Below are 24,005 nucleotides of genomic sequence, written 5' to 3'. Positions count from 1 at the left end.
GTGGTAAGTCAAGGTGCGGACAGGGCACAGTACCACTCACTGGTATCCTGTTCTGGTGTGAATGTAAACTGGTGGTCATCACTGAACCAACCACTCTGTATCATCCACTTTCTGTGATTTTGTAAGAGCGTTTAAAGCTAATAAACAAGGTTCTACTCTTGGTGCCAATCCATACTGTATAGCATACAGCAGATACTGCAGCTTAGACGTGAAACTTTGTTTGGTTATGTAAAGATCACCCATATAGACAGTCATGTACTGCACATGTGCTCATGCAAAGAAGCCTCCCGTTTTTTCATCACAATACAAAAATTTCATTCCTTTTATTTTCCTGTAAGGCACTTTGAACTGCATTTGTATGAAAAGCCTTTCCAGTATGCTCTGCTGTTTTATTTCAGTGGCACTTAAGACAGTTACAATTACATTCAAAAAAACAGAATTCAATGAATAAAAAATGTCAAGAGAACATGCAGCAAAAATTGTGACAAAACTATTTGGACATGTTTCAAAAGACAGCGAAAAGGTTTTTCCTTTTCACTCTTGGCATTTCTCAAACAAGTCTTCTGTGTGACAAGAAGACTGGTGGCTCTTACATCAGTTTTATTACTTTTTCCACTGAGGAAGTTCAGTGTGCCACAGTCATTACACACATGACAGCAAACTGAACCTTTACAGGATGCTACCACTCATCTCATCATACCATAAACTATTTCAAGGTGTGATGAGATGCCTGGTAGCATCCTGTATAGCTGACCAAAAGTTAAACATCCAGCAACATTTAAACTAATACTGCTGAGGATGTGTCAAAGGCAGATAATGTGAATGCCACCTATTTCTGAGACTAATCCCAGGGGATTGAAGAGGAAAAAAGGTTCTCATCTCTTCATCTACCCCCTCTACCACAGACTTTGCCCACCCTCTATGACTAAGTTATGCCCTGTCATGTAGTCAGAGGCATCAGATGCCAAGTAGACCACTGCAGCTTGCAGGTCTGTCACTTGAGCCAGTCTACCAGCAGGGATATCTGACAGCCAGCGCTGCACCAGAGGCCTCAGACTCTCCGAGTGGATGAGAGGGGTGTCAACAATCCCCCTGAAAAGGGAGACAGAGAAAGCACGAGAGGGAGAGAAAAGAAAAAAAGAAAAAGAAAAAAAAAAGAAAACACACGATGAAATCAGAAGGCATCACAGTTCTGAGCCAGGAGTGACAGCATTGTTTCAGAGCCACCACTTTGGTGACAAAAATAAACCCAATTATCCTTTGAAGAAAGGGCAAGGAATGGCATCTCTGATATTTACTGTGGGACTGGTGGCACTTTAATGACTGGCACATCTCAGAAAGAGCCCACGGGTATGATGGGACGTCTGGCATAATTTGATCATAGCCTTTGGTTAACTACTTATTATACTTGATGCAGCTCCCTCATATTCCTGATTGAAATATGCTTGAAATACTTTGATGCTGAGACAGTACTTAGGTAAAAGTCATACGAAAACAGGTCTGCTGCTTTTCATTTGGTGGCTGTACTGTCGTCTAATAGCTCTTTGTCACAACAAATGCAGTTCCCTCCACCTCCTCCAGTAAAATATCACAGAGCTTACATTTGAATAAATATGTCAACACGTCCGCTTGTGCCTAATATTAGACGACTTCTGACTTTCCACACAATCAACGTGACAGTGACTAAAAGCTGCAAGACCTGAATCATTGTTCGATGTATCCCGGTGCCTTGATATGGAATTCCAACATTTGGCTAAATTAGCACTTCCAAGGAGCGTGTGACACCTTGGTTAACATATTCCACCTCAATTATATTTCTCTTCAGCTGCCCTGTTATCTGGAACCTTTCCTGGCAATCAGAGGTACTGTTTTCCCTCAGCCAATTTTCTAGATAATGCAGCTTATCACCGCTGTGGCTAAAGTTGCCAATGGAATCAGGCTCCAGTCAACCTCGTGAGCGCTAATTGTGTCCCTTTTTTATGCATATTTACCGACTGTCACTTCAAAGAAATCAGCAGCCCATTGAGACACCCAGTTAGCGAGGGGAGAGAGAATTGCTTCTTTGCAAATTAAAATTAGCAAACAAGCTGCCGATAAATAAAGCTGAGCGCGGCACGTGTGTGAGGGCTTTGTTCTGGGGCTGTGACTGGGCCTGGCTCGCCCGGTGCCACCGGACGGATTTGCTCAGGGATGGCTGGGGCTAAGGGATGCTCCGCTTAGCAAACACACACACACACACACACACACACACACTCACATACAGCCCTTCCTGTGTTCTCTTTTCTTTCCACTGCTCAGCTTCACAGACAAATAGATACAAACAAGGCGCTATTGTTGCAGCGACACTTGGAGTGAGGTTGCAAATGTGATTCCCTAATTGAATAGAACAATTAGAGCAAGTGTTTGGTTGATTCATCCCTCAAGACGTCATCTAATTAAGCACTGATGCATTGTTTGAGGACTTAAATTAGTGCATCATTCTCAAATGGGGCTCTTCATATGAAAGCAAACACACTAATCACCACTTCCTTTCACAGCTCAATCCCTTAACACACTCTAAGGTGGACCAGTGTGTTTTCACACAAATACATAAAAGAGAAGAAAGCCAGGAATAGACAGCACTTACGGGGAGATGCAGTTGACACACACTCCTCTGTCAATCCATTCAGTGCCCAGAGTCTGAGTCATTTTGACCACTCCAGCCTTAGATGTGTTGTAGGAAAGCTGCTTCTGGGGATGGGGGACTGCAGGGTAGAGCAAAGAAAATCAGTTACCCTAAATGGACAAAGCACAGCGATTCACAATGATTACATTTATTGCATCATCCATAATGGTATGTACTTCAGAAATACTCAGGAAATCATTAAAATCTCTCTTTTATTTTTACTCCTGAAAAAAAGAGAATAAAGATAGTTCCTTTCTCAAAAGCGGGTAAGAACCAGTACCTTTTATACTGCAGCCCATGCAGTTTCTTGTGGATACTACATGAAAGCTCTTCCATTAGCTGCTAGGAGACTCTGCGGATGCAGCCATGTAAAATTAATTGCTTATAATGTCCAGTTATGCTCTGTCCTCAGCAACAAAGGCAGGGAGCCATTTGTTTGCCTTGACCATCACAGATGTTGCACACTGCATGGGATGCAGGGACAGGGGCTCATTTTCTGCTGGTTGATTAATCATCACAAGGAAGGCTCCAAGTTACATACAACTTTAGTAGTTAACCTCATCACCTGCCGATCTGACTGCCAAATGGCTTCAGTGTGAGACCGGGATGATAAATACCGGCCAGCTGTAAAGAGGCAGGGACCGGTCCTGGGGAGAAAAGGCAGGAGCATCCTGCATACCTTGTGGGATCAAAAAGGAGGAAAATGTGCAGGACAGAGGTAGAAGGTGCGGAAGAAATCAGATGTAAAAGGCAAGGAAACGGCATCATAGCTGAGAGTGTGGCAAGACGGCAGAAGAAGGTAAGGTTGGGCTGGGCAGGGCTGGATAACGGTAGGCTAGGACCTCAGAGGACCAGGCGAGGAGGAGCAGAGCTCAGGGCTTACACGCAGATTGAAGGTGAAATCCGACTTATCAGGACAGGAAACACAGCTCAAAATGCCTAACAGCACTAATCCTCACTCAAGACCTGATGATACGGCCCCAAAATACCATTCAGAAAATGCCTTCATCCTTTAAATAAACCTGCATTGATGTTTTCGCCGTCTTAAGGAGCAGTAATCCCCAGAGAACGGAAAAGGAGGCAGAAGGAGAGCATTCTCCAAAGCCCTCTTTAACATTCACCCTGCTACTTATTGCCCATTTCAAGTGGAAGAAAACATGCTCTTTATCAGGCACACCTTTGAGTTTTGAATTCTTCTGAGCAGATAAGGAGTTCAAATGATGCTTTTCCCATAACGGTGATAATGTACATTACCATGCAGCTGAGATCTGCAGTTATGTGTGTGTGAATCACAAATCCCTCAGTAAGGTCATCATACAGTCAAAAAACTGAGCGTGACCTATCAACTTGGATAGGCCATCTTTCAAAAAAAAAAAAAAAAAAAAAAAGGTGTTTGATGGTCGGGAGAGTGTGTGTGTAATATATGACCTTTTCCCGTTAAAAAAACGGACTTTGTCAGGACCAGTATTCCCTATGGGGACCAAAGCCCGGTCCTAATGAGGCAAAACCTCATTCCTGAGGTTCTGGTTAGGATTAGAGGGTAAGGTGTGAATTGAGGTTAGGTTAAGGTTAGGGCTGGGGATAGGCTGCCCACAATGACCGGAATTCAATGCAATGTCGTAACAAGTAGAGCTGCGCAAACTTGTGTGTGTGAGTGTGCGCGCTCACTAACACCCCCTCCACACACACACACACACACACACACACACACACACACACACACACACACACACTCTATTCAGCAGATGGACAAAAAGCTGTCATTGTGCATTTTAATTGGGCATTTACGGCTGCTTTTTGGGCTTCCACTTGGCTAGAACAGGTCCCATCTGATTACACATTATGACAATATTACAACAGATGTCCAGACCAATAAAGTAAATTCCTGAAGGACTGTACGTAATGTGAGTAATTGATCATTTTTTTATGCCAGCCTCTATTTACCAGCATGCTCCTGTTTTACAGATTGCCCCTGCAGTCGGGACTGGGGCCCATATGGCACAGCGGTTTACTGGCGATTTGACTATACTGCTGATGAAGTGTTGCTGTTCCTCTGGAGGAACCTGTTGGAGGAGGAATATTACACCGGTGCTGCAAATTACAAGGCTTTTACTTGGCTCTCACTAAACTCTAAAAGTGTCTTCCGCTGTTCAAACAAGGCTGCAGGCACAGGCTGAGGTTTTGCCGTTGCACAGGAACCCTCCCTTCCCAAGTTGGACCTCAGGTTGCCTCCACATCCTCCAGACAGCTCCGCAGAGAGGGGATGTTTATTATGATGCAAAACCGGCTCAGTGAGACGCAATCACAACACTTTGTATTTCCTGCTATGCTTACTGCATGCAGGGGTGGATGCATCTCTGTAGAACAGTTTAACTGAGGTAAAAGTTGCAAAGGGAAAAAGCTGCCTAATCCTGTTTTAAATGTGCAGATTCACCTTAAGTTTTCTACGAAAACCGCAAGAAGTACTTCAAGCAGATTTTTTTTTTTTTTTACTTCAACTTCACAACCGTAATGATCTAACGTCAGATATGACGACTTTCTGTTTGATCATAAAAACTATTTAATGTGATGTGTACTCCCGCACATACTGTGGCTGTAAAGCACAAATGTATTCAACTCTCTACTTCCTCCCCCTCGTCCTCTCAGCCTAACTCTCCACGCCAAATGGAGAGATTAAAAGCAGACATGGACGGGCTCCAGAGAGAGGGTGGGGGAATAGAATCATCACTCACCTATGAGACTGGCCATGGAGGCCGTGTTGATAATCTTGCCGTATCCTTGACTCAACATCACTCGACCTGCCGCCTAAAGGCAAGGATTCCGGGGAAAGAGACACATTAAACACCTTGTTATGGCACTGATATGCTACCAAAAGCCGGAGTACAGATCAACACAAAAACATGTGGTTTACCCCGGGAGACAGATAGAATGGTTAGACAACATTCGGTGCACCTGAGTAGATTTTAAAGCTGCACATAAAGCGTGGTGAGGCATATATATAAACGACTGACAGCAACTAGATAATTTGGAACCAAGTTTAGTAACTGCAGAGCAGCTAAAGCTGATTGGACCCTCAGTAATTAGGTCATACTCTACTACTTATGACATAGATAGACTACTGAAGGAATATGCCATCGAGAATCAATTTGGTTCTTTCAGCATATTTTCACTAGCAAATGACAGAAATACAGAAATACTTGTAATGGTGGACAAATTCACAATTTTTAAAATTTTTTAATAAAAGCATACATTACTAAAGGACTAATTTATAAGTAGGAAACTTCTGGTTTTACCTTTGTAGCTCTGTGGCTTAAAATCATACCTGCAGTACAGTTAGTCTGCATAATCATTGCTGGCCAATCAACAACATGTTTCCAGATTTGTTGCTTTTAAATATTGCAGGTAAAATTTGAATTAAATGTTCCTTTGTGGGATGAGAAAATTCTCCTATTTCTAAAGCCATTTAAAACGAAAACCCATTGGTATATGTTAAGAATTGCCACAAAGCTGAAAAAAGGGCTGTCCCAATAATTTGGAACTCCTGGTGCCATAGTAGAAAATCTGTTCCATTTTTTTTGGGGTTTTTTTTTTTAACTATGTGTGTATGCGTTTAACCACTTTACCGTTACAAAAAGGGGCCCATAGTTGTTATGATCTATTAAAAGAAAAAAAAAAAAAAAAAAAAAGAAATGTCTTTATCACATCCATTTTAAGTGTGTCTGATTCTGTGTCTATTGTTGTTTTGTGTCTGTTAAACATACTGTAGACATTTAGTCTGATCATGTGCATTCATTCCAGTTTCCTAAAAATGAACCAAAGATACCTTCAGATTAAAGCAACCCATACAGGATTTTAGCTGAGTATGTCATTGTTCAGTGAATTGTATTTTATGGCACCCGGAAGCAGTTTTTAAAAATAATATAGTAAAATTGTCCTCTTCTGTCTGATATTCCAAAACCCTATGGGCCTAGTGGGAAAAATAAATAAAATTCTTTTTTCAGAGTAACAACGAAGAGTAAAATTCTTATGACACTATTCACGAGTTAAACAATTAACATAAATTAAACTTGAACCTTAATTTTATTTCTACATTCACAAGTGTATTTTTGTCAGTCTGTAAATTTCACATCAACACTAGTGCAATAAGGTGAAAAATAAACCGTCTCAGTGGCAGCAACAGTCACACACACACACGCACGCACGCACGCAGACACACTCTATACCTCTTACATCCAGTGATACATACCTGACAGCACATGAAAGTCCCCCTCAGGTTGACATTAAAGGTTTGGTCCCACTCCTCTAGACTGGTGTCTTCGCTGGCTGAGTTCATGTTGATGCCAGCGTTGTTACAAGCGATGTGGATCGCTCCCCATTTGGAGACAATGTTGTCCATCATCCTCTGGACGTCCTCTGACTTGCCAATGTCAGCTGCGATTGCAGTGGCATTAATGCCTATATTTAAAATAAAAAAATTAAAAAAGTAAATTAAAACAACATGGATGTCTGTTAAAAACGCTACGTGCACTCTGTACCCTTTCTAATGCATGATATGAATAACTTCTATCTTTAGACATTTGAGAAGTTTATTTTTGATTAGATATACAAAAAAAAACATTAAAAATAAAAAGCACACAATATAAAATTTTAAGAAATCTAATTTGAAAAAAAAAAAATACTATTGAATGGTATTTTTCTTCTCTTTGAAAATATGTAGGACATTTAATTCAGAGGAAAGTAGAGAGAACAAACATCAAATTTGATGGAACATATTTGGACAGGCGGACTATATCTTATCCTTTAGTATGCTGCCATCTGGTGGTCATAAACCACAATGACAGTTTATGACATTTGGCACAAATGGGAAGTGCAAAAAAAACCCCTAAGTATTCATGCCTTTGTTCAAGATGTGCTGGTCTTCTGCCAATAAATGCTTCAGTGTTGAGAGGACCATTCATCAGTATGATGTGTGATGTGTCTGACATGGCAGACTGACCTGTTTTGCCAGCCAGAGGCAGGTCAACATTATGTCGTGACTTGTGCAGATTTTCACAGATGTTTCAGTTTGCCTCAGGACTCTAAAGAGTCCTTTAAAGAGCATTATTTCAGCTATGACATGTCAATACATCAGTGTTAACTTTCTCTGGAGTTATTTCACAATCCAGGCTGGGGGGTGTACATTACAGGAGAAGGAAAAACATTACAATGACCACTTGTAGCATCTCTAAATATCAGAAATTAAATAATTACAGATGCACCACTTAGATTTACAGTTATTTGGGGAGATTTTTTTTAAGGAAATACCCTTCGGTCAGTGGAATACTCCAAACTACATTTACTTTGACGTGTTGACTGATGTGCATGTGAGTAACAGTGGGAAAATTGACAGAAAAGTAAACAGCTATTCTGAAAATCAATTTATTGTTTAGGTAAATTTTGATGTCTCCAGCATCTAAAATGGGAGAACTTGCTCCTTTTAAACTAGCCAGCTTTGAGTTGTGGACTGTTGTTTTGGTGGAAGAAATTGTGATCGGCATGTTTCACTGTTTTCTCATGTCTGACATATAACGATTATTCAAGAAAATAATCAGCAGATTAAATTGATTATGAAAAAAAAATATGGTTAGTTGCATCCCAACTAGTTTCTCAAACCAAGAAGTAAATGTAGAGTCATACTAAAACTGGTGCGACTGTGTCGAAGTAAACTTAAAATGTAGATCTGTTTCAGAGCCTGGTGTATTTTGAATTTGGGATAGAGGCTAAGTGAATATTTTTACAAGTTTGAACAGCTAGCCTGCACCCAATATGGAAATCAAATACAGAGTTTCTTTTTGGTTGCAAACCTGCCATTTTCCCTATGTGAACACACCACATTCAGTTTCATTTCAACTATTTTACTGGCCTGAGTTCAAACTGAGATATAGAAACGGTGGGAACAGAATGAGGATATGCAGCTCATGCTGAAGTCTACATTTGTTGTGTATACATGCCATACCTTTAAGAAAGAGCTCTTTAGCCACTGCCTCTGCTTTAACAATGTCCAGGTCTACCACAGCCACCTTCGCACCAGCCTCCCCCAGGGCGTGAGCGAATGCTCGGCCTATACCCTGGCCCGCGCCCGTCACATAGGCTACCTTTCCATCAAGACGCATCCGATCAAGAATGGGGCGCCCCTTGACCCCGCGGAAAATCTCGTCGTCTGTTATTTTACTCTAACAAACAGAAGCAGACATGATCAGTGAGAATTATGCTGTTACAAAGAGACACCAATTGGTGCAGGTAAGACGAGAGCTGTGCGATTCCATGTCAGAACACCGGGGTAATCTAAACAGTACCTTGGTTCTTGCGCACTCCGAGGCCACAGACACCCGGCAGATAACACTGATGCCATCTCTGAGAGGGATAATGACCTTTGAAGAAGGCGAACATCGTTAACATAAAGAAGGAATACCTGTTAAACACAGACAGTAGCACGTAAAAGGTTTGAAACTTACCTGTTCCACACGGGGATCATTAGAAACAAACTGGTTGAATTCTCGAAGCGCCAGTCCGTTGTTATCTATGGTGTCCTTAAGATAAACCTTTGCTTTGAACAGGGAGTTATCTACACATATGACCCCTCGCAATCTCAGCAGATTGTTGTCGAGGATAAAGTTGTAGTAGTTGATGTAATTCGTCTTGTCAGCATCAATGAAGACCATGTCGAACTGCTCACCTGCAGCAGCCAATTCCTGGAAGAGACAGATGGTTATTAGAAAAACCTTCCGTGTGCCCCGCAGTTTAACTTATTACACCCAAAAAAGAACAGTCAGTGTTAACCTTCGCCTGCTCCGATTATGCAACGCACCCAGCATAGCACACAGTAACTATCTCCTCTTAATCGCTTAAAGAATCTCTGGAAAATCAGTTCTTCCCTGACAGTCCTTCAAAAGTGTTTTTTTCTTTTCTCTCACCTTTAGGGTGTCCATGGCAGATCCAGTTTTGACAGTAATTTTCTTGCCATGCGGAGACTTGTCAAAAATGGGCTGAGCAAACTCCTTGAGGTATGGCTCTAACTCGCAAGCAACTAAGCGACCGTCCTCGGGAAGCCCTTCAGCCATGGACAGAGCTCCGTAGCCAGTGAACATCCCAATCTCTAGGACACTCTTGGCTTGACTCATGCGAATCAGCATCTTCAGGGTCTGGCCTGGCATAAACACACCGGAGAGCACGTTGTCACTCTATGGTAAATCGGTGAATATAACGACATTGAGCAGTAAACACATAAACGTCAAACCTTCAACATGTCCAGTGATGCACTCCTTGGGAAGCCGGAACGTAGTTTTGCCCTCTTTGTACACTTGATCCCAGTCATGAGAAGTTGTTTTTCTACAAATAATAAAAGATATTAGCAACAGTTACCTCATTATTCTTATTCTGAGCTTTGGGTGGTTGCGTATTCAAAGCTAGGACATACTCATAGAGCTCTGCCAGAGGTTCGCTTTCCTGTGTGGTCATTTTCTCCAGGTAGTCATCCAGGCCGCTGGCTATGTCCAGAGCCTTCTGCAAGTGACTTGTTAACTCCTCTGGGACATTAGCACTTGATGCAGCTATCTCATTGGCTTTTTTTAGGATCTCCACAAGGATCTCCATCGGGGTGTCGGGAACTGGGGGAAGAGCAGAGAATTATTTTAGTTTAGCAATTGAGATGGAATTTTCCCTCCTTTCGGTCTTGAGGTAACTTGGAAGTAAGCCTTACAAGCAGTAGTTCATTGTGTGTCTCAAAGATAGCTGTGAAGACAGTGATAAAGTCAAGCTGGCCCAGTACCCAACGGCAGTTGCCATAACAACCAAGGTCGTAAAGATATGATGGACCAAGTCTCCGGTTGAAGGAGTTAACAGTCATAATACGGGTGCCCTCCAGGGTCACGAGATACACAGTTTTCCCGTGGGAGGACATACAGACGAGGGACAACTTAAAGGAAAAACCTGAAAAATTAGGGGGGAAACAGGATGACAATGCTCCCACCCATAGGGCCCGACAGGTCACCGAATGGTTTGATGAGTATGAAAATGATGTGGATCATATGCTGTGGCCTTCGCAGTCACATGATCTCAACCCAGTTGAACACCTTTCGGAGATTTTTGACCAACGTGTGAGACAGCGCTCTCCACCACCGTCGTCAAAACGCCAAATGAGGAAATATATTTTGGGAGAATGGTGTCCATCCCTTAGGTAGAATTCCTGAGACTGGGAGAATGAATGCCAAGGTGCACTGAAGCTGTTCTGGCCGTTCGTGGTGGCCCAGCACCTTAGTAAGACACTTGATGTTGGTTTTACCATTAATTTGCCACCGGTCTGTTGGTACTACATGACATATATGTGACTGAAGTGAATGTGATTTACTGTTTACCCAATGGAATCTTCACACGTGGATGGATAGGTGCTGCGGTCCTGTGAAGAATATCCCTCTTCGGACATGTAGTAAGTTTTGTGTGGGTTTTGTATGGGTTTAAATACGCCCTGCAAGGTAGATAACCTTCAGAATTGGGTGGCAGACTACAGTGATCATCTCTATTCTCCTCAATCGAGAATCAGTAAATGCTTCGGCATGAGACATCTGGGTCTCCTGAAGCTTCTGCCATCACAAGTAGCTCACAAGATTTCCATTACAGTCATCAGTCTGCTCTCTGTACTAATCATACCTTCTCCAGGCAATATGATGTAGGGCTGAAATGATAAATTAATAAATTATGTTCGGTATCCGGTGATCTGCAGATTATTTTCTCAATTATTCTATTAATTGTACTAATTTAACTTAAAATGATAAACTTGAAAACTAAAATGTAATTCCAACTGCATTATAATTTTCCACGTGTTATTTGAGTAAAAATGAAAATGAAACAAATCCAATTTCCATTTTCACATACTCGCATGGGCGTTCTATGACCCTGTTGAATTGAAAATGGAAAAGCTGTTTGACGTGTAATTTTCAAAGCCGGAACCCTGGTGTACAGTGGACAAGATTCAAATGTTAGTTTGAATTTGAAAATTAAAATGCAATACAAACAAGGTAACGTGATTTTCCATTTAAGCAATATTCAAGTCAATTAAAAATAAAATGCAATTTTCTAAACAGTTTGAGTTAATTAAATAACTAAAATAACTGTCAAGTGATTAAAGCACTGTAATTAATTACAGTGTGGAGCCACTTGTACTTTACTTGCATATCTTCATTCCATGCTACTTTATATTTCTGATCCACTACATTTCAGAGGGAAATGTTGTACTTTTTACTCAACTACATTTTTTTGAAAGCTGTAGTTACTAGTTACTTTACAGATTAAGATTTTACATTAAAACGTGTGATGATTTTACAAAATACAATACATTGTTAAATGATTAAACCAGCCGTTCCCAATCTTTTTGACTTGTGACCTCTTACGAAAACGCAGTGTTTAACTGGGGCCCCTTACTGATGTTTCTAGATGTCTATGAGTTGTGAGCAGTTCCACCTGAGAGACATTTCCCCTCAGACTACTGTTTGGGGCCCAAGGAGGAACAATTATCTGATACTTGACCAAAAAATGAAAGAGAAAAATCAAAGGTTAGAGAAAATGAATACAAACGTGTGCAGCAGAACTTAGATTTTTTTTTTTTTAATATTTTCTCTCCCGTTTATCATCTCATGACCCCTTCAGACCAGGTACAGGGGCGTGACCCCTAGGTTGGGAAACCACCGTACTAAACAAACAATTTCAATGTAAATTAAGTCGTTAAAAAAAAAAAAAAAAAAAAAAGCTCCTACCGGACCAGCCACAACAGTAACATGGTCTTCACACATTGAGGCATCAGAATGAACAATTTCCCAATGTAATATCTAATAATACGTCAGTTACAGGGGACGTTTTTCTGCAGAATGAGAACTTTTATTCTTCCAGACTTTGAGTGTTGCTGTTAGGTTGTTAATACTTCAGTAGGCTGCTTTTACTTACGTTGGATTTTGGATCGAACTTTTACCTGTAGTGTCTTTTTTTACACTGCGGTATTGGCACTTAATAGAATACATATATATATATATATGTACACACACACACATATAATACTTATGTATAGTAACTGTGGATTAGGTATATGTCATTTCACGCAGTTGTTTTTTCACGAGGCGACGAGCCAGACAACGGGCGCCAGCGTGGAAAGCTGGCCGCCGGCGGTACCATGCATTCAACCTGATAAACGAGGCGCGGACACACACTGGACCCCAGCGGAGTCTGCTCACAGCTTATGATACGAGCTGGGGTCTTGTGATATTACGACCCCGCCGCGGCGGCACAGAAATTAGGCAACGAGCTTACCTTTTTCGGCCGGCATGGTGCGCGTTTTATGGGCGTGACGAACTTCGGCGGCTGTCAGCCACGGCAGGAGCACTCGTGAGCGTGGCGGTGGAGCGACTGTTATATCACTGAAACTATGCAAATCATTGGGTGAGGGGAGTGACCGGCGGCTTGCACAACACGCGAGGAACGCTCGTTATCCAACGGCGCTCGCAGCATGTGTCCGCGTCCAGTCCGCAAGAGCCTCCCGTCAGACAGACAACAACAAAAAACCCGCGAGGTCCACGGGCGCACTTGCAGACGGGGTTTCCAAATTCCACGTGCGGCTATCCAGGGAGAGTCGGAATGAATGTTGGGAGTTGTTTGTTTGCTTGCTTGTTTGTTTGGTGTCCTGTGAGCCACGGTACGGGCCCCGTTGGCTGGGGGGGGCCTGGGCTGGGTCGCACCTGTGTCGTATTTATAGATGGGAAATGGAGGAGATACGGGGGAGGAAGACCCCTTTGGACATCAGCCTCTTGTCCATGAAAAATTCAGGCTGTGTGTGTCACTTTTAAATTTGTCAAGACAGAGGTCAGCGCTGCCTAAACTGTGGCTCACTTTTCATTGCTGTGACACAAAATGCCTTCAGTGACCACGTCTTTCAAAGTTCTTCAATTCTTCAACATGACCTGTTTTCTAACGCAAACTCAACCACCACCAAAACTCTGTGTAGTCACACTCCGTTGTTCATTCTGTGATGACCTCTATGACAGAGAGGTGCCAGGTGAGGTAAGGCTCGCAGGCGAGGCCGAATCCAGAATGTTTTATAATTGTACGGGGCGATGTGGCGTTCCCTCCCAGTCGCAGAGTGGTTCACGGCCCATCCGAGCCTGGTGTCACTTTTCGCTCCACCTTACTCTCTTAATTCCTCAGCTCCACAGAGGAACTCCTCTACTCTTTGAGGTGGCATGATCGGGCGTCGCTCACTGGACGAACACATGGACACAGTGAGTGCTGGATGTCTGGACATCCTGTAGCCGCAGAAGGTTGCCGGGGATGGATCAGGCGTGCAGGAAGATCATTCTAGGTGCATAGCAAGAGAGGACAGAGGGTGTGATGGGAAGGAAAACTTGTGGACAAATGCAGAAGACAGGGTTCACTAGCAGTGATGTATTTCTATGTAGCTATATTGTAGATATATGTGTAGTGAATAGGTACGGTTTCCGGAGCGTGCATCATGCATGCTGTCTCTCTGGCATGGTTTACCGGGACATCTAAATGGAACAGACCAATTGTTTATTTAATTAGCTCCATCTGTGATTCCCTGCCAACATCAAAAGCTAAGTCATACGATAGAAAACAGCTGCTTATTTGCACATCCAGGATACAGCACAAGTGTTGCATTAGCCATCATCCTTTCATTGTTCTGTATGACAAAATGAAAGTTGAGCATTCACTCCCCTTTTAGCTATGCTACCAGCCGGTCGCTAACTTCGCCTTTCTGTTCTGTCCTGTGCAGGTCAAGTGGCTTACAGTCAGTCTATCAAAACTTTGTTTCGCTTACAACGGCAGGACTGAAAACTAAAGCAGCAATCCAGAATAGTTGATGCGAGACTGCAGTCGGGCTTGTCGCTTGGAGCGACCCCTTTTATATTGCACGTCATTTGATCTATTGTTATTAAAAAAAATATTGATTAGCTTTAGCCAGCCGACATCTAGAACATTGTACAACATTCCCGAGGAGGTGGGGAGAAATAAACAGTGGCATGAGACATTCGGTGGCCTTGTTCTGCAATCTCACGGTGGGTCTGAGAGAGCGCTTTTTCAGTTCCCGTTCTCTTTCGTAGTGTTCCTGCTACCTGCTTTGTAACCTCTTGCCTGATCTTGTGTTCCTGTCTGCCATCTTCTTCACCTCGTCCGCCTGCGAGCCTGTGATTCGGATTATAAAAGTATCTTCACTAAATCCACCTGTCTGGGAGTCTGCATTTGGGTCCAGCCCCCCTGTGTTGACAGCAGCTACCCCCCTGACACACTAAGCACTGGTACACGAGTTATATCCAGCCAAAAGCGATGAAACTCAAAATGATTTCTAACCCCCAAGATTCTGAGACTGTTGTCTCATTTCTTCTTCAGCTCAACAGACCTTCATATCTATGAGGTTATGTTATATTTAAAATTGTTCTGTATGTGTTATATTTAATGGTTAAAATGAATCAAATCAAGTTTATCATTTTGGACTCTGAAAATTGACTGCCGTACGTATGAATATTATTAGTTAAATGATTCCTTTTTCCAAAGAGCATCTTAGCAGTCAGAGTAGGAGGCTTACTGAAGACTTTGACCTCTGCTCACCAGAGATATCCCTAAGAAGGGAGGTGAGGGATGTCTGGAGAGGATAAGGAATAGACTGTGACATCAAACATTTGATGGCCTTCTTCCCCTTATCAGTCTCACTATACTGGGTGAGAGAGTTGTTTTTAATTCCTCTATTACTTGTTATCAGCATCCTTCCAGTACGTATCATTAAACTGGAAGCTGCACCAAATGTTTGCACCGAGCACTGGCGCACTGACTTTGTACCCGACATGAAGTCCCAGAGACCAAAACAAAAACGGTACGATGCGGAACGCAGCATCAGTGAACCCAATGGTTGGAACAGAAGGCATGTTCATAAAGTGTCAGGCTGTTTTATAGTCAAATAACAGAGTCGATGATCACATTATAATGATGAGAAGAGCTTCAGAAAGTAGCCGTGTCTTTACATTCAGCCTCTACTGATCAGTAATTTTGATATCAACATTGAATCAAATGACTGAACAAACAACAAAAAAATGTTTCTGTTTTTTTGACAGTGGCTCAGTGGTTAGCGCTATTGCCTCCTGGCAAGAATGTCCTTGGTTCGAAGGCGCCGGCCACCGGGGATGGTGTTCTTCCACAGCAGGAATACATGGGCCCAGCTGGCGGCTTTACATTGCCCATAGGTGTGAATGTGGTGGTCTGTCTGTGTGTGAGATGAGCCGAATTTATCCTTTTATACTATAAATACAAGTGGGGGCTCGGCCGACACCACATGGGGACCTCAAGATATGCGATTGGTCAGCTTCAGCAGCTTGTGTTTGTCCTGGAAATTTCCAACACCAGTATGCCAGTAGATGAAAATAATTTCCTCTGCAAACCTTCACTGGTCCATATCACAAAGTAAATGAAGTTTTGTAAACACGATTACTTACAACAAAGGTGACATTTGTCTCAAACATAAATTGTATGGGGCTGTTCCTGTGTCAGTTAGCATAGTTTAGAACGAGTTTAGCTAAACCAGAACTTTCAGGAGTTTAAAGCGAGACTATGTAAGTTTTGTGGCTGACTGAGACAATTACAGAATACTGCTAACCGCTAAAACATGACGTAATGTCAGTTACGTGGGAAAGTCTGCTAAGATTGGCAGTCACTTAAAGCTACTGATCAAACCAGAGGAACCAATGCTGTGGCAGCAAAAACTCTGGGTGTATTAAAATTGAGCAAGGGTCTGTTTTATTTCTTACGAATTCAACTTCTCATGGGTAAGAAAAAGCACACGTTATTTCTTCTTTCAAAAGTAACATAGTGCTAAGTTGGACCTGACTGTGTCGAGCAAAGAGCTCAGAGCTCAGCTGGACCCCAGCAAAGCTGCAGCTAAACTGGGTGTATGACAAAGTTATAAAAACCCTCACTGGTGATTCAGAGAAACACTGCGTAACACCGAGTGTCCGTTTCTTCTTGGAAAATGGTATTCAGTAAAGTGATTTTAGAGTTCTGATATTCCAGTTTACTGACCATAAATGCCCAGGAAAGAATTAAAAAATGCCACTGGAATAATATACATCGTTTTATCATCCATAGTCTTGTTGCACTTTTGATTATTACAAATATACATATATATCTATGTTACTTACACTTTTCATTTTTTACCAGACTGTACTTTTTTGGCCCTATAATAGTATCTCTGTCTCCTTACAATCTACTGCACTACCAATAGTCTGCAAAATTAAATGCTTCAATGGAACATGCATTGAAAACTAGTTTTAAAATGATCTGTAATTAGATATGCCTGAATGATTGTCTCAGGTGACTCACCTGTTCACATGGCTCACCTGCCAGCAATGACAGATTGATAGCGTATCCTCAGGTCTTTGTTGGTCATTTCAATTTCCCTTTTTCAAACTATGGCACTTTGACGCCTTTTCATATGTAATCATACATTTTTATTAGTCTGATGCACATGATAGTGTTGCCTTCATAGGACCACACATGTTGAATGATTCAAATTTTTAATAATTAAAAAAATGATGAAATGAAAATGAAATCTGCCTGTATAATGAAGTCTGTGACACAAAAGGAACCTCGTGTAGTTTTTGGCCAGTAGCAGCGCTATGGAGCAATTTTTTGAACAGGAGGGGCCCCATTTTCTTTGTACTCAGGGATGTGATGACCTGAGTCACATTCCTGCTGTAGGTTTCACATTACTCCACTGATTGAAAGTTGGTTGTTGTAAAACACCAAAAAATGTAGCAATGCACCCGCACAGGTAAGGAAGAAGAAGCCTGCAAGCTAGCCAGCGTCCACGTGAAAGATGCAGGATTTAAAAGGGACAAACAAATCAGCTTTGCAACTGTTTTATGAGGAAAGAAATGCATTCGACACGTTTGTAAGCCCATAAGGATACACAGACTGTGTTTTTGCGCATAAATGAGTTGATGAGTTGGTTTGTTTAGAAACTCCTCAGGGTTAAACCCTGAGCACAGCAAGTTAAACATCCAATATAGTGATGCCACGTGGCATTTAAGTGTTTCTACAGGACGCAGCAGCTTGGTTTCGACGAAACCACAAGTTCAATTTACAGGACAAGTCTGGTGATATCTGTATTTTTTTCACCAAAAAAAAACCTAACCACATACCAACTGCAAATCTCATAATTATAGTTTTCACATTATGTTCCACACCTTGATGATTACACTGCAGGCTGAAGAACCCCAGTCAGACCGGTTGGAAAATAGTTGTCAATATTTCAGCAAGGCTGTTCATCATTACTCATGCCAAACCTGAAATTTTGAAGCTTAAAAATACTTTCACCAAACAGCAACAGCATATAAATGCTACAAATACTGGTAGTTGATGAATGTATAATGTTACTTTGTCAAATTCCACTTTCAGAATCCTTATTTTTTCTAATGTCATCATCTAGCAACCTTTGAAAATGTGTAGTTACATGTGGATCAAGGGGTCTCCTTCATGTCTCCAAATATTGTGTCTCAAGTTAAAGACTTTTTTCCCTTATGTAAATTTAATTTGCAAAATGAGAATGTTGTGTTATTCTCTTTTCCACTGTAACCACATTTATCTTCATTTCATGACTGACATTTTATGCGCTTCAGTAAAGCCAAGCTTTTCTATCAAAAAAGTGGCATTTTTTTCTACCTGCAGAACAGTTGTTACCCAACGCTTCCAAAAATTGTATAACGGAAATAACACATGTGGTAACATGTGAAGCTTACGGTAAGAAAATGCTCCTCCCTTTTCTCAGGGGCATCCTCTAAATACAATACTCTATATAAGACTCCTCAAAAGGGACACTCATTAAGACTGTGAGAACCTCTGTTCACATCTATAACCTGCATTCATCACAGCAAGAATGGGAAAGGTTCCTCTGGAGGACAACCATGCAAAAGAAAAGAAAACTGAATTCAGCTTAGTGCGAGTCAAAGGTACCTGGAAGCGCAAAGTGGGAAAGAAGGTCAATAAGGACACAGTCAACTGTGTCTCTGCTGCAAAAATGTGAGTTTAACATTGTTCTTTACTCAAAGTCATTTAAATTACTGTAATTGCGGAGAAAAAGTATAATACAAGTGGCAGAAGAAATTTATGATACTGGGTGTGTTTATCTCCTTTTTTGTTGCTTTTATTTTACATACCTGTCATTCAATAGATCTCCTCCATAGGTTTTATGATGCTGTTGCATAGTTGGCCTGATGGTAGCATTGTCTGAAAAATGATTACAGAGTCTAACATTTACAAAATTTGGCTGCTCTATCACCCAGATTTATACCTCATTTATTGTTCGCTATTTTCACAAATGGTAAATGGTAAAGTATGACATATACTGGGGGCAAAATTTTGGATAGAGAAAAAAGAAAATGAATACAACTCAGTTACACGTGTTTTCTCATTTGTCTCATTTCTGTAATTTGTTTCAATGAGTTTCTTACTTTCTTTTCCAGGTACTTTTTTTCCCACAATAAAGTCCTCTCTCACTCTTTTGATGTTGATGGATGAGGTTTGGGGGGCAAAAAAAAGGGGGGGGGGTCAAAGAAAAAAGGGCAAATAAGCAGTTAAAGTTAGGTCAGGTTTAAAAAAGTACTTGGTTCACGTCAAATAACAGTTCTGGTCCGGGTAAAGCAGGTTAAAATAAATTAACACCAACTGCTGGTGGGAGATAGGATTTGAACTGCAGTCTCCAGTGTCAGTTTCACATGCTGTGACCTCTATCCTAAAAGAGGCTGTTTACACAAGTGCAAGAGGTAAACGTGCAGTCAGTCATTTTAGAATCTGAACAAACAATTCATACCGTCGCTCTCTGATGAGAGCAGTCACTGGTTAAGCAGCTCACCAAACTTGCTCAGTACAGATTCTCAGAGAGTGCTACTTCTGACTACTTTCAAACAGGAGTATGGGGATTCTGGGGATTTATTGGAGCTAAATGTGTATCTATTACTGTACTGGCTATTATCATTTGATTAAACGATAGGTCACAAAGTGCAAGACTCTTAAAAATGACAACATTATAAAATTATTATTATTAAATATTATAATTTAAATGTAGAAGAGGAGAAAGACTGGTATTTTTCAGTGATAGTGACTTTTTGTCAACTGTGGGCAACATAGTCTCTCAGGTATTTCAGTGCAGCCGGAATTTGGCCTTAAGTTATCCATGTGTTCATAAGAGGCTATACTATGACAGTTTGACAGCTGCTGTAGTTAAAAGGAAATAATTGAAATGCTGTATGCGTGCTTGTCAATCAACCTAACACCTTTGGTAAATTATGGCTCAGTTAGTTAGCTTGAGGGGAGATTTTCTTATGTCTAATGTATAAGCGTTACTGTAGCTACAGCAAAATAGAAAGCTTTCGGAGTTGAGGAAGAAATAGTTTTAATTCTATCCAGATTCCTGACAAAATAAGGCAATTTGTTATAAAAGAGACGTTAATGTTGAAAAATACCATATTGAGCTTTGCTGAGCTGCCTATTCTGTTTTGGAGAGGAATAGTTCAGTGTTTTACCATGTTTGTTCCCATATGAAGAGTGTGCCCTGATAAAAGTTTGTTTATTCAGCTTCTAGCCAAAACAGGGACAAGGAGTTTTGGAGGCACCGACGTTTAATCTCTTAGAGATGGTGTTCCAGCTAAATGTGGTCCTTGAGACTCAGACAGGGCTTCTGTCTAATAGAGAAACCATTTGAGAAACTGAGAGAAACTTAAGAGACAAGGACCCTGTTGATATCAGCTTTTGTTTGGAGTTGGTGAGGTTTGGCCAAGTTGGAGGATAGGTTGCTGATATCATTGAACAATTTGCACACTTCTGTTAGATTCAGCCGCAGTTTGATAAATGCATTTTTAAAAAGCGTTACATTCATTCATTATTAAAATGATGACTTATATCAAGGATCCTTTTGTTTTTTTATTTTTGCAATACAAGTTTTTTGATTCATGTTTGATTTCAGGGCTAGTGTTTTGTTACTTAATTCCAAAAATACATTTTGATTCCAAATACTAAAGTCAATATTTTGGCTTAAGACATTAGAAATGGTGCCTGTGTAATGTGCGTCTTGTGCATCTTTTTCACAAAAAGACCTAATAAAATGGCAACTGTGTCTACTATATTTAATTCAATGTACTGGCAGAAAAATCTTACTCTGAAAGTATGTATAGTATCCATGAGATTATAATAATTTTTTTCATGTGTTTTGTGTGGCAGCTATGAGAGCATCACGGAGAAGAGCACAACTTGGACAGTGGTCAGCCCCATTGTCTTTACTTACAAGGTAACTGAGACTCGGAACTTGCTGGACCCATGCAATGACACACTCCTGTTGGGTCACATCACCGACCCGCAGCAGGTGGAGGACATTAAAAAATCAAGTAAGCAGCTCAAACGCTTTGTGGTTGTTGACCAGGAAGTCTACAAAATCTATGGTTCCAAGCTAACTGCATACTTAGAAGCCAACAATGTCCTGTACAAGGTCATGGCTCTACCCACCACTGAAGAGAACAAATCCATGGAAATGGCCTTGAAGATCCTAGAAGAGGTCAACAACTTCTCTCTTGACCGCCGCAGAGAGCCCATTATTGCCATCGGTGGAGGGGTGTGCCTGGACATAGTGGGCCTGGCTGCCTCACTCTACAGGAGACGCACTCCTTACATCAGGGTCCCAACCACTCTGCTCTCCTACATCGATGCCAGCGTGGGGGCAAAGACAGGGGTTAACTTTGCAAACTGCAAGAACAAGCTGGGCGCCTACATTCCACCCACTGCTGCCTTCCTTGACCTCTCCTTCATACAAACTGTTCCTCGACGGCACGTCTCCAACGGGCTGGCAGAGATGTTAAAGGTACGTTAAAACCCTGGATGTTTACCTGGATGATGTTTACCTTAAAGCTGATACATACTGGGGAATGATAATTCCAGTTTCAGTGTGATTATCAGTTAATGTCATGACTTTTTATTTTATATACAGATATCGGTATACAATATTTACCGAGGAAGAAGAACCTTGTCATAGATTAGGCACCGCAGTTAAACACATGCCATTTGTAGTACAGCAGGTTGTGCAGGAGTCACCAAAGGCAAGTTTCGAATTCCACTGATGGTAATAGAAGTAGTAACTTGATACACTTGTTGACTCTAAGAGATTAGGTTGTGAAGTTATTTTTCAAGTTTGATCTGCTCATTGAAGTTTTCTTTGTGTTTTTTTGCCCGGTTCTGTGCAGATGGCCTTGATGAAGCACAGAGGCCTCTTTGAGCTTCTTGAGAAGCACGGCCATATGCTGTTGGACACCAAGTTCCAGACTGATAACAGTGTATACGGGCGCAACCGCTTACAGGCTGCATCACAAGCGACCCGTATAGCCATCACGACGATGCTCGAGGAGATTGCCCCAAACCTTTGGGAGGACGACCTAAACAGACTTGTGGACTTTGGCCACCTTATCAGTCCAGCCTTAGAGATGGTAAGTGATCCCTCAAGGCAGACATAGCCCAACATTTTTATTTAAATATTTTGTTGACACATGCTATGATACATATATTTATGGCACACATTTGATTTGTAATTGTAATTCAATCTCCTTGTGTTTCAACTGCTTGAGATACCCCACCTTCCACTTTCTACCAAGATATCAGGTCCTTTTGTGTTTTAAATTGTGATGTCTAGACTTCTGGATTTTACATCTACATACAACGTCCTGCAGGATTTTTCGGGTGTGGAACACACCCTAGGGAGTCGGCACCGATACCTACGGTAGACAAAAGGGTGTGGTTTCACACCCTTAGGTAGGGGGCGTTTCCTCAGGTATAAATCCTTAGTTCTCCTCATGCTTGGTGTCTTTTTTCATTTTGACCACTCTTGTGTTGATTGACCTTTTCTTTGCAAAGAAAATAAAAACCTTGTCGACCGGCAGAAGTCTCTATTTCATTCTTCACCAACAGCAAAGAATTTCCGTAACAGATTCTATCCTGAGATTGTATGGCAAATAAGGTTTTCACATGTTCTTTTATTTTTGTTCTGACAAATCCTCACATTGTCACACATTTCTTTTCCATACAGAAAGTCCTCCCATCTCTGCTGCATGGTGAGGCAGTGAACATTGATATGTCTTACATGGTTTACGTGTCTCGGGAGAGTGGTCTATTGACAGAAGAAGAGAAGCAAAGGATCATCACCTGCATGGTGGGCCTAGAGCTGCCTGTCTGGCATGAGTCATGTACCATGGAGCTCATTCAGAAGTCTCTGCAGGACAGGCTGAAGCACTCTGGTGGCCTAGAAAGAATGCCTCTGCCTGTTGGCCTGGGGCAAGCAGGTAAGAACTACCAGTCTGCCCTGTCTGAAAAACAACAGCATTGGCACTGTCTTCAAACAGCCTGAAACCATTTCTCAGCGGCAGCCAGGAAGCACTGTGATTTGATGTTTTAACTGCTGTAGCTCAAAAATGAACTGGTAAAACGTGAGCTATCCGCTAACATACTGGCAAAGACCTGTTACCATAGCTTGGCATGAGGCCTAATATCAGTCTTTAATGTACTTTGCTCTACTCTCTTTCATTGCAGACATTTTCAATAACACATCTTATGAGATCCTGCACAGAGCTTACGAAAAATGGCATGATGAGCTGGGCGTCTCCTCTAACAGCAACTGTGACCCTTAACTTAGCCATACCACATCTGCATCAGTTCAGTCCATTCAAACTGAACTGTATGAAAATATGTACTGTATTTTTTTTTTTTCATTGTTCATATTGTTGGGAAAAATAGATGTAGTTGATAGCATTTACCCTTTCTATTTTCACAGCATGTTTTTACAATTCTTTCTCTGCAAATGAGTGTAAAACAGCTCAAATTAGAAAAGAGCTGTTTTTAGTAACAGTTTGTTTGACCGTTTGATTATCTTGTATGTAAAACAAAAGCTAGCTTGTAATGTGACAAGCAGTTTTCCAACTTCTCTCTTGTTATGACTGTCAAACGTACCAGTACATATGCTTCATTAAAGTTTTTTATTGTTTATCAGAAAGTTTTGTTTATCTTTCTTTTTTTTTTGTGGGAACACAAAAAAATGCAGCTAACGTCCAGGATGTCTACAAAAACGTGGCATCATTGCACTACTCTGTTAGCACTGAAAGAAATACTTCACCCAAAATGCAGAACAACTCACAACCAACTACCTGTAATTATAGTTAAATCATGTTATGTTAGTCAAAAACTTGGAATCCAAAAACATGGAGTTCTTCTGCCCTGACATGCT

At 41.4% G+C, this 24,005-nt stretch overlaps 2 protein-coding genes across 2 annotated transcripts; one reads left to right on the top strand and one right to left on the bottom strand.

The window, feature by feature from the left end:
* Positions 1–375: 375 nt before the first annotated feature.
* Positions 376–13,396, bottom strand: zgc:113054 (uncharacterized protein LOC541322 homolog). The gene is made up of 11 exons (XM_040116500.1): positions 13,001–13,396; positions 10,122–10,311; positions 9,942–10,033; positions 9,619–9,851; positions 9,160–9,396; positions 9,001–9,075; positions 8,661–8,877; positions 6,912–7,120; positions 5,398–5,470; positions 2,627–2,744; positions 376–1,092 (listed from the first exon to the last, which is right to left on the bottom strand). The coding sequence occupies exons 1-11, from the start codon at positions 13,014–13,016 to the stop codon at positions 897–899; spliced, it is 1,656 nt and encodes a 551-aa protein (XP_039972434.1). The 5' UTR covers positions 13,017–13,396; the 3' UTR covers positions 376–896.
* A 5,156-nt stretch (positions 13,397–18,552) lies between these two features.
* Positions 18,553–23,774, top strand: eevs (2-epi-5-epi-valiolone synthase). Its single transcript, XM_040158538.1, has 5 exons — positions 18,553–18,769; positions 20,966–21,599; positions 21,979–22,218; positions 22,815–23,067; positions 23,315–23,774. Exons 1-5 carry the CDS (start codon positions 18,627–18,629, stop codon positions 23,410–23,412), a joined length of 1,368 nt encoding a protein of 455 aa, XP_040014472.1. The 5' UTR covers positions 18,553–18,626; the 3' UTR covers positions 23,413–23,774.
* Positions 23,775–24,005: the final 231 nt, after the last annotated feature.

Source organism: Xiphias gladius, chromosome 21 (genome assembly GCF_016859285.1).
Source record: "Xiphias gladius isolate SHS-SW01 ecotype Sanya breed wild chromosome 21, ASM1685928v1, whole genome shotgun sequence".
Lineage (NCBI taxonomy): Eukaryota > Metazoa > Chordata > Actinopteri > Istiophoriformes > Xiphiidae > Xiphias > Xiphias gladius.
This window is presented reverse-complemented; position numbering and strand designations above follow the sequence as displayed.